The sequence below is a fragment of the Anguilla rostrata genome, chromosome 12, assembly GCF_018555375.3.
Source record: "Anguilla rostrata isolate EN2019 chromosome 12, ASM1855537v3, whole genome shotgun sequence".
NCBI lineage: Eukaryota > Metazoa > Chordata > Actinopteri > Anguilliformes > Anguillidae > Anguilla > Anguilla rostrata.
Genome location: NC_057944.1, coordinates 40,460,736 through 40,476,415, shown reverse-complemented (window position 1 = coordinate 40,476,415; position 15,680 = coordinate 40,460,736). Strand labels below are relative to the sequence as shown.

The window sequence follows — 15,680 nt, the reverse complement described above, 5'->3', positions numbered from 1 at the left end:
AAATCGAGGTTTCAATATTTATTTCCTTATAGACAACCTAGCCTGTAGACTAATTTCAACAGGTTAAGCAAACCATCTTTTTCTGTCTTATTTGAAACCACATCTTTGCAGATAAGGAATGCTGCAAAAATACCCTACGTCCAACAAAAAAAAAAAAAGTTATGACCACAAAGATTCATTTCTACAGTGTTAGGAAAAATACTTAACAGAAAAAAACAAGCTAGAGGGGGAAGCCCTGGGATGTACTGAAGTATAGCAAACTTGTTCATGCATCATTGTGCTCAAATAAAGGCACAGCTTTTCCTCCAGTGAGCCACCTTACAGAGACCAGGCTTCAGAGCCTTTAATTATCCGCCAGGTGAAGAATACCTCCAGGCCAATAGGCAGGTACGCACACAGCCCAATTAATAGAAAATCTTTTCGACATTTAAAAAAAAACATTCTCATAAAGTGGCTCAACATGGGACTGACATAGCCGTCTAAACAATAAAAAAAACAAAGGGCAAAAAGGATTATGCTTATTGTTAAAGGTTGGGGCTGCACCCCCCTCTGTACATTACACCCACAGCCCTCACTCCCCCACTGCCGTGTGCAAATCCTTCACATTTCCTTCTGCTTTTGAAAATAAAACTAAATTCAGAAAGAGGGGCAGGAGGCAAGAAACAAGTAACATTTAAACAGCACAGTATTCTAAAAAAAAATTACACTGTGTACAGAACCTAACTAAAATAACCCCCTAAACTCCACTATGCTGTAATTCAGTACATGCAGAGATTATTCACTATGTTACATTAAAATGGCCATTATTTTTCTTATTCTTTTTGTGACAAATTGAAGCTCATTGTTATGACAACAGTACTGCAAAAAACGATGATTCTTTCTGCTTAAAGAAAAAGAAAAAGAAAACCACTTATTCATGCAGGAAGGGAACACACAAATAAGTTATTTGCTTGGTGAGGTGTGACGTCATGGATATTCACAGCATCAAACTAATATCTGGTGTGATATAGGTACAGGATTAGGGTTATATCTGGTGTGATACAGGTATAGGGGACTGGGGAAAATGGGGCCTTCCTTAAAATTACTCACTACTACACAAGCGTTGAAAACAAAAGCAGTAAAAAAAAAAAAAGAACCAAATAAAAAGGTTACACACTGGATTTGAAATTTTATTCCCAGAATGCAATGCATCTGAATGCATCTTTGCTGAATGCACCTGCCAATTCCATCCTCCAGCGTAAGTTAATACTCATTTTAAACCTGGTGTTGACACCCTCTTATTCGGTTTGTATAGTTTATGTAGGCATTCTTCCATGTTGGGATTCCTATTTTAATAAGCCTTTGCTCAGAGGCCAAAATTTATTTTGTCATTTATTTTAATTTAATTTAATTTTTTTTTAGCTCTCCTGCGTTTCTCTCTGTTGCGTTTCCTCTCTCGCATGCGTTCCGCACCACGGCCTTGCACACCCAGTCACGCACGCACGCACGCACACACACCCGTCACATTCTCTCGCACACGCGTCACGCTGCTGGAATCCCACCCCCGCCCGCCCCCGCATGAGGGGGGGGGGGGGGACCCGGGGGGAGGAGGGTGTCAGAGGAGATGAACCTGGTTCCTCATCACATGGGCCGGACACACAATCAAATATGGTCCGGACACACATACACACACACACACACATGGGCCAGACACACACACACGTGCGGGGGACACACACACATGGGCCAGACACACATACACACACGGGCCAGACACACACACACACACACGGGCCAGACACACACACACGTGCCGGACACACACACACATGGGCCGGACACACACACACACACGAGCCAGACACACACATACACACACACACGGGCCAGACACACACACACGTGCCGGACACACTCACACAGGGGCCAGACACACACTCACACAGGGGCCAGACACACACTCACACACGGGCCGGACACACTCACACACACGGGCCGGACACACACACAGGGGCCAGACACACACACACACACACGGGCCGGACACACACACACGGGCCGGACACACACACACGGGCCGGACACACTCACAGTCAGTCATCACGGCCGTACAGGACACGGGGGCGGAGCCTGTCCACATGCCCCGCCCCCAGCACACAGGACCACAGAACTATGACATGGTTCTTCATTTAGTTTGTTTTTTTTTCCTCCAATTGGTAGAGCGAGGCCTCTGCTCCCTCCAATAGACGCCTGTTTGTGTGTTTATTTGCCGTCAGGTAAGACCCCTCCGGTAACCGCTAGGTAGGCGAGAGGTCTTCCCAAGCGTTCGGTTTGTAGATGTTTTTGCAACATTTAGCCACTCATTCGCACTTGCATCCACTCGCCATCGCAAGTTCATTTGGGCGGACCCCCCCCTCGGGGGGGGGGGGAGCAAACCCAAACCCACACACTTCTCTCCCATCAGACGCAGCCAAAGATCCCAATGAGCCAAGCGCAATGGACCTAATTCCTTTCACTCTTTCGCTCACTTTCTCTCCTAATTTTTGTTGAACAGAGTGCTGCACCACGACCAAACTCCAGGATCAGAGACGCCTCCTAAAACTGGAACCCCTCGGCCGGCACGTTGGTGGAGTTGAAGCCGTAGGTCCCGCCCTGAATGGCCTCTGGCACCAGGTTCGAGTCTTCGTCGATCTGAGGAAGAGCGTTATGCGATTAACTCCAGGAGTCTAAGGCACGCCCACATCCAGGCAGACTAACAGGTACAGCACTGGGCCTACGAGGAGTATGAGGGTACTGACCCATTAAATATGAACAGCAAACCAACACCATGTGCCGCAGAGGGCTGGAGAGTTTGAGCATACAGGACTGAGTAGCATCATTTGAGGATATAAAGCTTACACATGTTCATGCGGTATTCAGCCCACACTAAATGCTCTGTGAATCAGAGTGGACTATGTGACTTTTCTCCATATACTCTGGTGTCCATGGCACAACCCCTGAGTTTCTGTATGAAGAGCCACTGACCCAGGCAGATAAAGAGATGAGGTGTGACTTACATCATCAGACGAGAAGAACTGATCGATAATTTCATACGCCAGTTTATAGATGTCTTCATTCTCGTGATTTTGGAGCTGCTCAATCTTTTCCAAACCTGTCAGAATAGATAAACACAAATAAACAGGGAGTCCATGCATAGACCAGGCCAGACCAGGCACCCGCCGACCCCCCCTGACCCCCCATGTCCCCCTGAAGAGCAGAACCCAACAGCAGCGCTGGGGCAGGTTCGGTTCCCTGCCCTGATCCATAACGCACTGATACACACTTCAGTATTGCAGTACTGCGGAGCAGCAGCCCAACAGCTCAACAGCCCCCACTACTGACTGAAAACAGGAACTGCGTCAATCGCCAGGGAAACCGTGGGATCGCCTGGGCAACCACAGGATCGCCTGGGAAACCACAGGATCGCCTGGGCAACTGCAGGATCGCCTGGGCAACTGCAGAATCGCCTTACCACCGCACTCCTCGATCAGGTTGGCGATGGTCTCGGCCTCGTCGTCGGCCATCTTGAGGATGTTGCTGAGGCCGTCCAGCACCACCTGCACCACCTGGGCATCCTTCACCGTCAGCAGGCTGCAGAAGGGCGGGATCACCTGCTGCTGGATCAGGTACGCCACCTATAGGACACACGGGGAACTGTGTCAGCTTCTCACAATCACACACAAATTACATACAGGGGTTAGGGGTCAGAGCAGAGTCTCTCCGCCCTGATCCAGAATGTTCCATCCCGCTCGCGCACAGACTCACCTGATCCTTCCTCCCGCTGATCGTCAGGTTGCTGATGGCCCAGGCGGCCTCCTTCTGGGTCCCGAAGTCTCCCTGCAGAGAGAAGAGCCACTCAGCCAGCCTGCACACACACTCCCGTCACAACCCTGACCCTTACAGCAGGAAGGGGCGGAGCTCCTGGGAAACCACCCACAGCCATAACCCACACTGTGCTTAAAATCACTCACAGGCTGGAGGAGAAACAGCTGGGGAACGACAGGAAGGAGGGGGCGAGGGATGGAGGGACCGACAGGAAGGAGGGAGCGAGGGAAGGAGGGAATGCGGGAGAAGAGACACACCTTATCCAGCAGGTGGATGATCATGGGCACCAGGTTAGCGTCAATCACCGCCTGCACCTGCTGCTGGTTTCCTGCGGTGATGTTTGATAGGAACCACACCGCCTCCTAGAGGAAGCAACAGGAAATGCACAGCTCCAGCTTTGAAACAGGCTTCAGAAATAAAAGTTACTTTTATTTGTTATACAATGTCTAGTGCGTAACTGAGAGGTGGGTCATGTACATGACATTCACAGAGGGTTCAGAATAAAAGGCAGTGAGTGGGGCAGTGTTCTACAGGCAGGTGTGATGGAGCTGTATCAGACTGCAGGTGCAGTGTTCTACAGGCAGGTGTGATGGAGCTGTATCAGACTGCGGGTGCAGTGTTCTACAGGCAGGTGTGATGGAGCTGTATCAGACTGCAGGTGCAGTGTTCTACAGGCAGGTGTGATGGAGCTGTATCAGACTACAGGTGTAGTGTTCTACAGGCAAGTGTGCTGGAGCTGTATCAGACTGCAGGTGCAGTGTTCTGCAGGCAGGTGTGCTGGAGCTGTATCAGACTGCAGGTGTAGTGTTCTACAGGCAGGTGTGCTGCAGACGCAGTTGGATCAGACTGCAGGTGTAGTGTTCTACAGGCAGGTGTGATGGAGCTGCATCAGACTGCAGGTGCAGGGTTCTACAGGCAGGTGTGCTGCAGACGCAGTTGGATCAGACTGCAGGTGCAGTGTTCTACAGGCAGGTGTGATGGAGCTGTATCAGACTGCAGGTGTAGTGTTCTGCAGGCAGTTGGATCAGACTGCAGGTGCAGTGTTCTACAGGCAGGTGTGATGGAGCTGCATCAGACTGCAGGTGCAGTGTTCTACAGGCAGGTGTGCTGCAGACGCAGTTGGATCAGACTGCAGGTGTAGTGTTCTACAGGCAGGTGTGATGGAGCTGTATCAGAATGCAGGTGTAGTGTTCTGCAGGCAGGTGTGCTGCAGACGCAGTTGGATCAGACTTCAGGAGCCGAGCTCAGAGCACGGCTCCTGGGCGAGACGCAGGTGTGCAGGCTGGGGCAGGTGGGCGGATTCGAGGCTATAATCATTGGCCAGGTCACAGAGAGGCCTCTGAATGAGTGACAGGCCTCAGATGCACTCCGATATCAGCACAGACCGTGATCTTCAGCGCCCCCTATCCACCAGCAGAGGTAATAACACTCATACACATTCACTCTCCCCCCTCCCCCTCCTAAAATCCCCTATCCCCCACCCCAATACACCCACCCACTGAGGCCCCTGAATGCTCCCATCTAACACTGAATACTACAGTCTCTCTAATGAACCAGCAACTTGTGCATAAACTAACTTGCATTAAACAGTACAGTTACCAATAATGACATCATCATTCACTCCACTCAAACCCACACCTGTCTCTGATGTCATCACATCCAACACGTACAGTCAACTGTGAGGAGGGCAGTGTGGTGACGGACAGGAAGTGTAGATTTGGGGCGGAGCCCCGTGGCTACCTTGGTGACAGACAGGAAGTGAGGATTTGGGTGGTTACCTTGTTGATCTTCTCCTTGGGGTGGGTGAGCAGGGCGGGGAAGTGGGCGAGAGCGTCACAGTTGAGCACCACCTGGGTCTGCTCGTCTGTGCCCGTCACGATGTTCCCCACGGCCCGCAACGCCGCCGTCTGCAAGCACCACGAGCGAGGGGTCAGAGAGCGAGCGAGCGAAAGCACAGACACGCAAATATACACACGCACACGAGCAAATACGCACGCACGCACACACACACACACACACACACATACACATACGCACGCACGCACGCACACATACCTGAACTTTGACCTCCTGGTGGCTCAAAAGGGGCACCAGGTGAGGGACGATTCCGGAATCGATCACCATCTGGATCTGCTCGTTCCCAGCGTCCGTCAGGTAGGACAGAGCCCAGACTGTGTCCACCAGGATCTGCCAGAGAAACACACCCAGATCCAGCACATTTACACACAAACACCCAGATCCAGCACATTTACACACAAACACCCAGATCCAGCACATTTACACCCAGATCCAGCACATTTACACTCTAACCCACCCAGATCCAGCACATTTACACACTAACCCACAGATCCAGCACATTTACACACTAACCCACAGATCCAGCACATTTACACACTAACCCACCGAGATCCAGCACATTTACACTGTAACCCACCCAGATCCAGCACATTTACACACAAACACCCGCACATTTACACTCTAACCCACCCAGATCCAGCACATTTACACTCTAACCCACAGATCCAGCACATTTACACTCTAACCCACAGATCCAGTAATGTGTAACACATTCGCACCAGTGTGGTGTAAATACTCACATTTACATCCGTGTGGTGAATCAGAACGCACAGAGCAGGGAGGATCTGTAAGGGGGGGGGGGGGGAGAGAGGGCAGGGGGGAGAGGGAATGAGAGAGAGGAGCAGCACTCCCACAGTACTCCCCCCATACACCATTAAAGGTCCAGGAAACTGAAATCTGTGAATTCCTTGCTGATGTGTTGTTTTAATACTTTTTTGTATTCACAAACGGCCGAGAAATATATATACATTTGTTTTTTTCCCTTGGATAAACAGCAGGTTTTAAGTGGCCGGGGTTAACTGGGTGTTAGTTATGTAGCAAAAACCTTCAGTCCAGTGAAATCCCTTCTGCAGTATTTGCAGCACCCATTTTTACCTGTAACTTGTCGCAGAATTGATCTAAATCTGGTCCTTAACTGAAACCCAGTTCCAAGGCCCAGTCATTGATATTCTGGCAGTGTGCAAACAGGATGCCACTCACGGCACATTTCCAAGCACTCAGCAGGGAGAGGCCATTTAACAACCAGCTGCCAAATCACAGATACAGACATACAGCAGCACAGACATGCAGCAGCACAGCACCACAGACGCACGGGCAGTGGAGACACACAGCAGCACAGGCACGCGGCAGCACAGACACACAGCACCACAGACGCACGGGCAGTGGAGACACACAGCAGCACAGGCACGCGGCAGCACAGACACACAGGCAGCACAGACAGGCAGCAGCACAGACACACAGCACCACAGACACACGGGCAGCACAGACACGCAACAGCACAGACACAACAGCCCAGCACAGTCAAGCAGCAGCACAGACACAGAGCAGCACAGATACAGAGCAGCACAGACACGCAGCAGCACAGACACACAGGCAGCACAGACAGGCAGCAGCACAGACACACAGCAGCACAGACACAGACAAACATAGCAGCACAGACACAGCGTGCATTATGAGCGCGCGGATGGCGGTACCTCCTGGATGGTCTCCATGGGAGGGGGCGGGTCCTTGTGGCGGCACAGGTTGACCATGACCCAGGTGACGTTGCGCAGGAAGGTGATGGGGATGGACGGACTGATGAAGGCCAGCAGGGGTTTGACCACACCCAGGCTGATCACGTAATCCCTGCACTGGGGCCCGTCACCTGGGAGGGTACAGAGGGTGTGAGACACCCCCAAAACCCTAACCCCACCCCCCACCTGACACAGGTACAGAGGGCGAGAGACACCCCAAAAACCCTAACCCCACCCCCCACCCCCAGGTAGGAATGTCACTCACCAATGATGTTTCCAAGGGCCCACACAGCCTGTTCACACACATTCTGGTGTGGAGAGTGCAGCAGCCTCAAGAACAGGGGAACAGCATCTGCACACACACACACACACACACACACACACACACACACACACACACACACACGCGCACACACACACACACACACGCGCACACACACACACCCAGACACACACACAGATAAGTAAACTGTACATTCAGCACAATTGATCAAGGTCCCAGTGTTAGGCAGCACCGGGGGCTCGTAAACAGGCGTGATGTGGGAACCGCACACGCTGAAGCTGAATGTGAGGAAAGCCAGACTCACTGGACTGCACCACCGCCTGCGTCTGCTCCGACGTTCCTGACGCAATGTTGGTCAAAGCCCAAGCAGCCTCGAACTGCAGAGAGGGGCTGGGGAGGGGCGGGGGGAGAGAACGACAACATGAACTCAAACTCCAAACGAAACCCTCCACACAGTTATACACAGAAATGAGCTCATTCAGAAACAAGTCTTACATGGTCTCACATTCCTGCTAAATCTTGCTGGTTTAGCTTTCCAGTCATTGGTTCTCAAACTTGGTATAAACAAGATATTTTTAGCAATTGTCGATAATTGTTATTCCGCTTGTCACTAAAACACATTTAAAAATATTTATTTCCTGTTTGGTTTGCTTTTTTAAGCAGGAAGTGAACATGAACATGCTTAAAAAATGAACAGTGAAATGAACATGCTTCACAGAACTGACTGAAATGAACTCCAAAGGTGTGAATTAGCCTTTCCCCTGGAGCACACTAAAGTCCAGCAGTCTGGAGCACACTAAAGTCCAGCAGTCTGGAGCACACTAAAGTCCAGCAGTCTGGAGTACACTAAAGTCCAGCAGTCTGGAGTACACTAAAGTCCAGCAGTCTGGAGTACACTAAAGTCCAGCAGTCTGGAGCACACTAAAGTCCAGCAGTCTGGAGCACACTAAAGTCCAGCAGTCTGGAGCACACTAAAGTCCAGCAGTCTGGAGCACACTAAAGTCCAGCAGTCTGGAGCACACTAAAGTCCAGCAGTCTGGAGCACACTAAAGTCCAGCAGTCTGGAGCACACTAAAGTCCAGCAGTCTGGAGTACACTAAAGTCCAGCAGTCTGGAGTACACTAAAGTCCAGCAGTCTGGAGCACACTAAAGTCCAGCAGTCTGGAGTACACTAAAGTCCAGCAGTCTGGAGCACGCTAAAGGTGGTAGATACTCACTTGTCATCTCTGTCCAGGCAGTGCACCAGAATGGGCAGAATACCTGATTTTATCAGGTCATCGATGGGCGGATTGCGGTCGCTGGACAGGAGCTTCCTGAAAGCAGACAAACATAAGCAGCGCTGTCATTAAAGAGCACTAACAGAGTTTAAACAGCGTTCGCTTAGAAGTGTACTAGAGACGTTTTAGCCAAAGCAGGACAGTAAATGCAGCTGCACCTGTACTCCAGCACAGTCGCACCTGTGTTAAAACCTGTGTCTGCACAGTCGCACCTGTGTTAAAACCTGTGTCTGCACAGTCGCACCTGTGTTAAAACCTGTGTCTGCACAATTGCACCTGTGTTAAAACCTGTGTCTGCACAGTCGCACCTGTGTTAAAACCTGTGTCTGCACAATTGCACCTGTGTTAAAACCTGTGTCTGCACAGTTGCACCTGTGCATTTCCTTACCTGGCGGCCTGGACGGCGCTGAGCTGCACTCCCTGGTTATCGCTGGTGGCATTCTGCAGCACAGGAGAAATTATATTATTATTTACCTACAGCTTAACCAGGAAGACCATTAAAGCACCTTCTCCAGGACAGACAAGACTGCAGTCACCGAGACAAAAGGTTTCCCTTTCAAACACAAACTTTGCAAGAGCACAGCAAGAACATAAACTTCATAAAACATGGAATCTTAAAATGTAATAGTTCTGACATAGTGCTGTGTATAGTTATGTACAGTATATTTACTTTTGAATTATGTGACCATGTGATCATAGGAAAATACGGCATGAATAAAAATTTGTTTGACCCTAGTTTGACTTTATTGTAGTTTTGACAAGTTAAAAAACATTTTCCGGCCTTTTTAGAGGACACAGAAATCCAACCTTTCCAACATACATGTTTTCTGTTATTTAAATTACTTTGCATAGCACACCAAAAATCAAATTTCTCTGAAATGCTTTGAATCCTATGAGCACATCTTTACTAGTTTGGCCTAAATACCGCAGCCTTTGTTTTCTGAAAGGATATTAGAGAGCAGAGTTAACAGCACACACTACTGAGCGGAGGGAAGGGTCTTACCTGCACTATTGCTTCTAAAGATGTGTTTTGCTACAAGACAGAAAAAGAAAATCAAACGGAGCACACCTCTCGCGTGCGCAGATACACCTCAGCTCATGAAACGACGTTTTAGGGTCATTTTTTCTGCTCCGTTTCACATTTTAAAGGGTGCTTGTTTTTGGCGATGAAGTGGCGCCCAATGTGTGTGAGCTCAATTTCAGCGTGAAAACATCGAGCAGAAACAGAGCATTACACAGAATTACACCCTGGAGACGAGCGCCCACAAACAAACAAAGTGTGTGGGGGGGGTTACGTTGGGTAAATATGATGAGGGCCACTTTTAAGGCACATTTCTGAGCGCTAATAAAGACCACCACAGGCCCCATCTCTCACACCAGGAGCCGAACTCTCACCGCTCTGAAGTCCCCGTCCACGTCGGAGTCCTCACAGATGTCTTCGTGCGGGACGTTCCGTCTCTTCAGCAGGTGCTCGTCCCGTTTGTTCTGGGGGTGATCCAGACAGGGCGGTCAGTGGCACTCAGAACATTGCCCCAGGTACAGCTGGCTTTGGGGGATTCCTGCCCAAGCTAAAGAGACCCCCCCCGCCCCCTCGTGCCCTGAAGGAATTCCATCTGATGACATCACAATGGATTTCCTTAAGCGCATCTCATTGGTCCACTCATCAACTTCAAAGAAAGGGTTATGGGATTTGTATTCCTGTTAACAGTGGCACTAATGCTCTAATCAGTGATATCTCAGCTTGGGGCAGCAGCAGAAAGGCAGGCCATGAACTCATCAGGGGCAGAACACCTCCCTTTCAGACCTACACCCTAAACTCTGTCACTCACTGCAGTCCTGTGCTTCACAGCAGAAAGGCCTCAGTGGGCTGAGATGAGGTGACAGCACAGCACAGATGATTAAAGGGAGAGAGAGAGCCGTACCTTCCGCAGTTCCACCACCACCTCATTCCTCTGTCTTCTCATCGTCTGAAAAACAAAAACACACCAAAAAACATAAACAACAAACACTCAGGCTTTTCACACCCTGGCTTTCCTTAGCCATAGCTATAACTGTCCACATATCACGGGTCTTTTTTAATTTCCTGACATTAAAAGCACATCTGTGTAAAGAAAGCTGATCACACTGCTACTTTACACAGATGTGGCTATGAATGACTGCGTGTTCCTGGGCACGGCTGTGTTCTTCGTGCCAACACTGATATTTCCCCCCTTTCTCAGGATCTGGATCAGAGCATCTGCCAGGTGGCATTAAAGGTGATGCAATCAACCCCCCCATTCAGTGACAGCCACCCCCATGAGGCTGGACTTTACAGCACACAACTAACCTTCCAAACCACCTCTCTGTTAATATTTCAGCACCTTCACTTAAAGCCATCGGAACACACAGCTCATACAATCAGTGACAAACACTGTTTAATCAATTTCAGACAGAGAGCAGAAAAACAGAGGCTAATTAACATACTGGTGGAGACGTGTCTTTGGACTGGAGGAAACCGGACTGGTTGATTTAAAAGTATGCCGCAGTTCCACAACTGTGTTTAACAACTTAATGTTTACATAATCCCACCCCCCACAAACAGAGGTGCAGCTTCTTCCACGACGGTGTTGTGGCTGCTGGTTCATTTGGGACTCAACCCAACACCCCTCAAATGCAGCACCCACAGCTCTGACCGCTGCTGTACGGAAACCGCGAACGCTCAGGGTGACCCGCTCATACCCCCGAACGCTCAGGGTGACCTGCTCATACCCCCGAACGCTCGGGGTAACCCACTCATACCCCCGAACACTCAGGGTGACCTGCTCATACCCCCGAACGCTCGGGGTGATCTGCTCATACCCCGAACGCTCAGGGTGACCCGCTCATACCCCTGAACACTCAGGGTGACCCCCTCATACCCCCGAACACTCAGGGTGACCCCTCATACCCCCGAACACTCAGGGTGACCTGCTCAGACCCCCGAACACTCAGGGTGACCTGCTCATACCCCCAACGCTCAGGGTGACCCGCTCATACCTCCGAACGCTCGGGTGATCTGCTCATACCCCCGAACGCTCAGGGTGACCTGCTCATACCCCTGAACACTCAGGGTGACCCGCTCATACCCCCGAACACTCAGGGTGACCCCCTCATACCCCCGAACGCTCAGGGTGACCTGCTCATACCCCCGAACACTCAGGGTGACCTGCTCATACCCCCGAACACTCAGGGTGACCCGCTCATACCCCCGAACGCTCGGAGTGACCTGCTCATACCCCCGAACGCTCGGGGTGATCTGCTCATACCCCCGAACGCTCAGGCTGACCCGCTCATACCCCCGAACGATCGGGGTGACCCGCTCATACCCCAAACAGTGACTCACACCCCTAGCGGGGGTCCCAGCAGTTATGCCAGGTTAGGAAACGGTCTAAGGGAATTCTGTGGGAATTCAGATTCGCTACTCTCTGCGCTCAAAATGGCCGACAACAAAAAGACACTCCGTCTAACTTATCACCCTGTTATCAGGGCCACTGCCCCTCTCCTACAGGCCCAATGTAAAAAACAACAACAAAAAGGAGAGTCCTGTTGTTGTCTTAAAAACAAAGTTGACTTGAGTGTCGAATGCTTGATGGAGTCTGTACTTCCGCCAGTTTTGCATCCTCATAGGATTATTTTAAACTTGTGTCAGTTTGCATCTCAGATTTGACTAATTTTTCCAATGGAAAATGTCATGGGGTCCACTGACGTGTGCTACAGCAGGTACACACGGGGGGTGGGGGGGGGGTATCCTGAGGGGGGAGTGGTCTGTAATGGCTGACAACAGTGGTCAACAGCAAGACTACACTACTTCCTGGACAGCATATAGCAAATCATTTCCCATGTGAAAGAGGAATGTTAAAAAGAATGTGTGGGAAAAGACAGTGGCTCTCATAACATCACCAGAAGGTTACTGCTGAAAGTTCAGAGGAACATGTTTGTTTCAGTGAACTGAAATGGAGATGGCTTGAGACTGCAACAAAATCTGACCTGAGGAACTCACACTAAATCCTGACCCTTCAATGTGTGAGCAGTGAAGTGCGTAAATGCAGCCATTCGTATTGGAGTGTTTTGTTTACTTGGTCAGTGCAGTGTAGCAAAAAAGGTGGCTTCACAAATCTAAGCCCCCCGCCCCCAAAAAAACTGGGATCAATTATGTTGTCAATATTAATAGCCCAATTTGACAATCCATTATTGCCACGACATCAACTTTAATAGCTACAGTGCCTAAGACCGCATTCACCTGAATAACTAAGAATCGTTAGACTATCTAAAGTTGATTTGTTTACATGTAGCGCATGGCAACAGCTAAATGGCTAACTTAGTAGACGTCTTATTCGACAGGTGTAATCACACCACGTACACCTGGCATTGCTTTGTGAAACAGTTGGATACCTAACTAAGCCATTTTTTCCACTTCAACATCGATATCTAGTTTACACCATCAAAGCTAAATGAGGTCGATTCTAAAGATTCACTTCCATGTGTTAACATCATACGTCACGTAAACTAGTCAACTAGTCTTACCGTACAGTAGTTAGAAGGCTCTACAGACAGATTCGCTGTTAGCATAGGTTAATCTAATTTACATTTGCTAAAGCAAGTAAATAGACAACCAAGTAATGTACCTAACTAGGGCCATAGTTAGCTAGTTATAAGATCCGCAACCAGGTAACTACTTAGCCGCACAACACTCAAGTTCGTTACCGCTAGCATATTTGGCAGCAGCCTAATGTCTTTTTAGTTGTTGCCCAAGCTAACGTTAGCTAGCCACCAGACTCCAACAGTAATAGTAACGTTAGCTAAGCACCGACTTGAGCCGTTAACCTGATTTCGCGATGTTAGTCAGAAAACTGGGATGGGCATCAAAGGCTTACCGGTTACCGGACATAATCGCTGGTACTAGTTTGTGCCCAACCGCCCACGCCTACACCATACGAGCTAGTTGGGAGCTGGTTACAAAAACATGCCCGTACGCAGTTAGCTGATCGGAGTAACCTTAACGTTGCCTAGCTAATGCTAGTTAACCAACTGAGTTAATGCTAGTTAACCAAGCCATCTAACATTAGCTAACGCTTTATTACAAATGTTTTCGATATAATATTAGCCATTTTGCTAACACTATTAATCAGCTTTGACACCGCTAGCTGGGCCAAACAACATCTGCGGCCAAACGGGTGCTTGACCTAGCCTAGCTAGAGAATTAACTAGCATAGCAAGCCCCCCTGCTCAGTCAGATGCCCATTTACCCAACATCAGTCGGCTAACGTTACATTAACCTAAACAGAAGCCAAACCCTTATATCATAGCAGCATTACGTAGTTCGATTTTTTAAAATTGATTTTAATCTACCCGAACTGTTTCGTATTAAACGGCCAACTGCTATTATTTAATTGTAGCCCCAGATTAGCAAAATAAGGTTAGCTTGTTAGCGAAGGATGGGGGCGTGAAAATGAGGGTTCTTCCTCAGTTGGGCGTCGAAATGCCCGATCATCGTTATTATAAACGGGCACTTCTAGAAAACACCGTTGTCACATTCGCGGCCCGCCGGGGGGGCAGGGTGACATAGCACTGCATTTCCCGTACTGAGGGTGTGATTGCTCAACGGCTGCGTTAGGCCTCAATGCGATCCGCAAGCTTTCCTGGGCCTGGCGTCCGGGCAGCCTGGGCCTGCAAACTTCCAGATCCTGGAAATTACGACCGACGTCACATAACAGCAGAACCTGGAGCAAAATAACACAGACGAGAGGAAAAGAGACTCACAAACCAGCCCTGTCACTTTACCTCCAAATCCCGACCTTTGTTTTTGAAATTCTTCAACCGCTGGTTGTCCAGTTTCTCGTTATCGGCCATTTTTAAAATATCTTATAAGGTATTTTTGTCGAGAAGACGCGATCTGTTTCTTTCCAGTTCCTTTTTCTCTACCCTTCGGGCTCTCTACTGGTTTCCCCCGCACAGCTTTGTGGGAATGCCGGTGGTACAGGCCCAGCCTCGCTCTGGAGCGGAAGGGTGGGGGATTCCGTGCCCGCTGATTGGTCGTTGAGAGATCGACATTCAACCCGGGCGGTGTGTGATCGGGGATTCCTTTCCTGCGATTGGTCGGTGAGCGATCGACATTCTACATAGGCGGCGAGTGATCGGAGCGAAGTGGCGTTGGCCACTAGAGAATGCTATAACTTAACAGTCTTAGGCAGAGGTCACCCGGAGTTTTTGGTTTTAAATCATGTTGGTCATTCTCCTATCTACGGCTCTTCAATTTAATATATCTCTAAACTGTAAGCCAAGACTCCTGCTTAACACCTTGACATCGATCTGTTATCAGAAAATTAGTTCTTGTAACTAACATTGAACTATATTTTAAAAATCAGTTATTCCATGAATAATACAGTTAGAAAAAAATATTTTATGTTAATAAGCTGATGCTGTAATTAATAAACTTATAGGGATATTCGAAAACAAACATTGCAATTTTTGTAGTATATGTCTGTGCCTTGGAAGAACATGGCGTTTAAGTGATGTGAAATGACACACACCAGGGATGTGTGTGTGTGTGTGTGTGTGAGTGTGTGTTGAGGGTGTATGTGTGTGTGTGTGTGTGTGTGTGTGTTGAGGGTGTATGTGTGTGTGTTTGTTGTGGGTGTGTGTGTGTTTGTGCCATACAAATATCCTTAA

General features: G+C 49.2%; 1 protein-coding gene and 1 long non-coding RNA gene across 2 annotated transcripts; one reads left to right on the top strand and one right to left on the bottom strand.

Annotated features, from left to right (window-relative positions):
- Positions 1–3: 3 nt before the first annotated feature.
- kpna4 (karyopherin alpha 4 (importin alpha 3)) lies at positions 4–15,014 on the bottom strand. The gene is made up of 17 exons (XM_064303174.1): positions 14,793–15,014; positions 10,916–10,960; positions 10,389–10,478; positions 9,997–10,026; positions 9,382–9,434; positions 8,934–9,029; positions 8,021–8,106; positions 7,699–7,785; positions 7,395–7,564; positions 6,441–6,485; positions 5,899–6,030; positions 5,622–5,750; positions 4,101–4,205; positions 3,784–3,855; positions 3,491–3,653; positions 3,036–3,130; positions 4–2,670 (listed from the first exon to the last, which is right to left on the bottom strand). Exons 1-17 carry the CDS (start codon positions 14,859–14,861, stop codon positions 2,575–2,577), a joined length of 1,563 nt encoding a protein of 520 aa, XP_064159244.1. The 5' UTR covers positions 14,862–15,014; the 3' UTR covers positions 4–2,574.
- LOC135236688 (uncharacterized) lies at positions 4,563–5,448 on the top strand. The gene is made up of 4 exons (XR_010324658.1): positions 4,563–4,662; positions 4,716–4,842; positions 4,879–4,925; positions 4,979–5,448. It is a non-coding gene; the product is annotated as an uncharacterized LOC135236688 (long non-coding RNA).
- Positions 15,015–15,680: the final 666 nt, after the last annotated feature.

Bases quoted from the DNA above. Each gene is read 5' to 3' on its own strand.
- kpna4 (XM_064303174.1), bottom strand. From the start codon at position 14,861: ATGGCCGATAACGAGAAACTGGACAACCAGCGGTTGAAGAATTTCAAA. The intron at 3,856-4,100 runs GTGTGTCTCTTC...TTCTCTCTGCAG, and splicing joins TCATCCACCTGCTGGATAAG to GGAGACTTCGGGACCCAGAA. The intron at 2,671-3,035 runs GTAAGTCACACC...GCTCTTCCTCAG, and splicing joins AGTTCTTCTCGTCTGATGAT to ATCGACGAAGACTCGAACCT.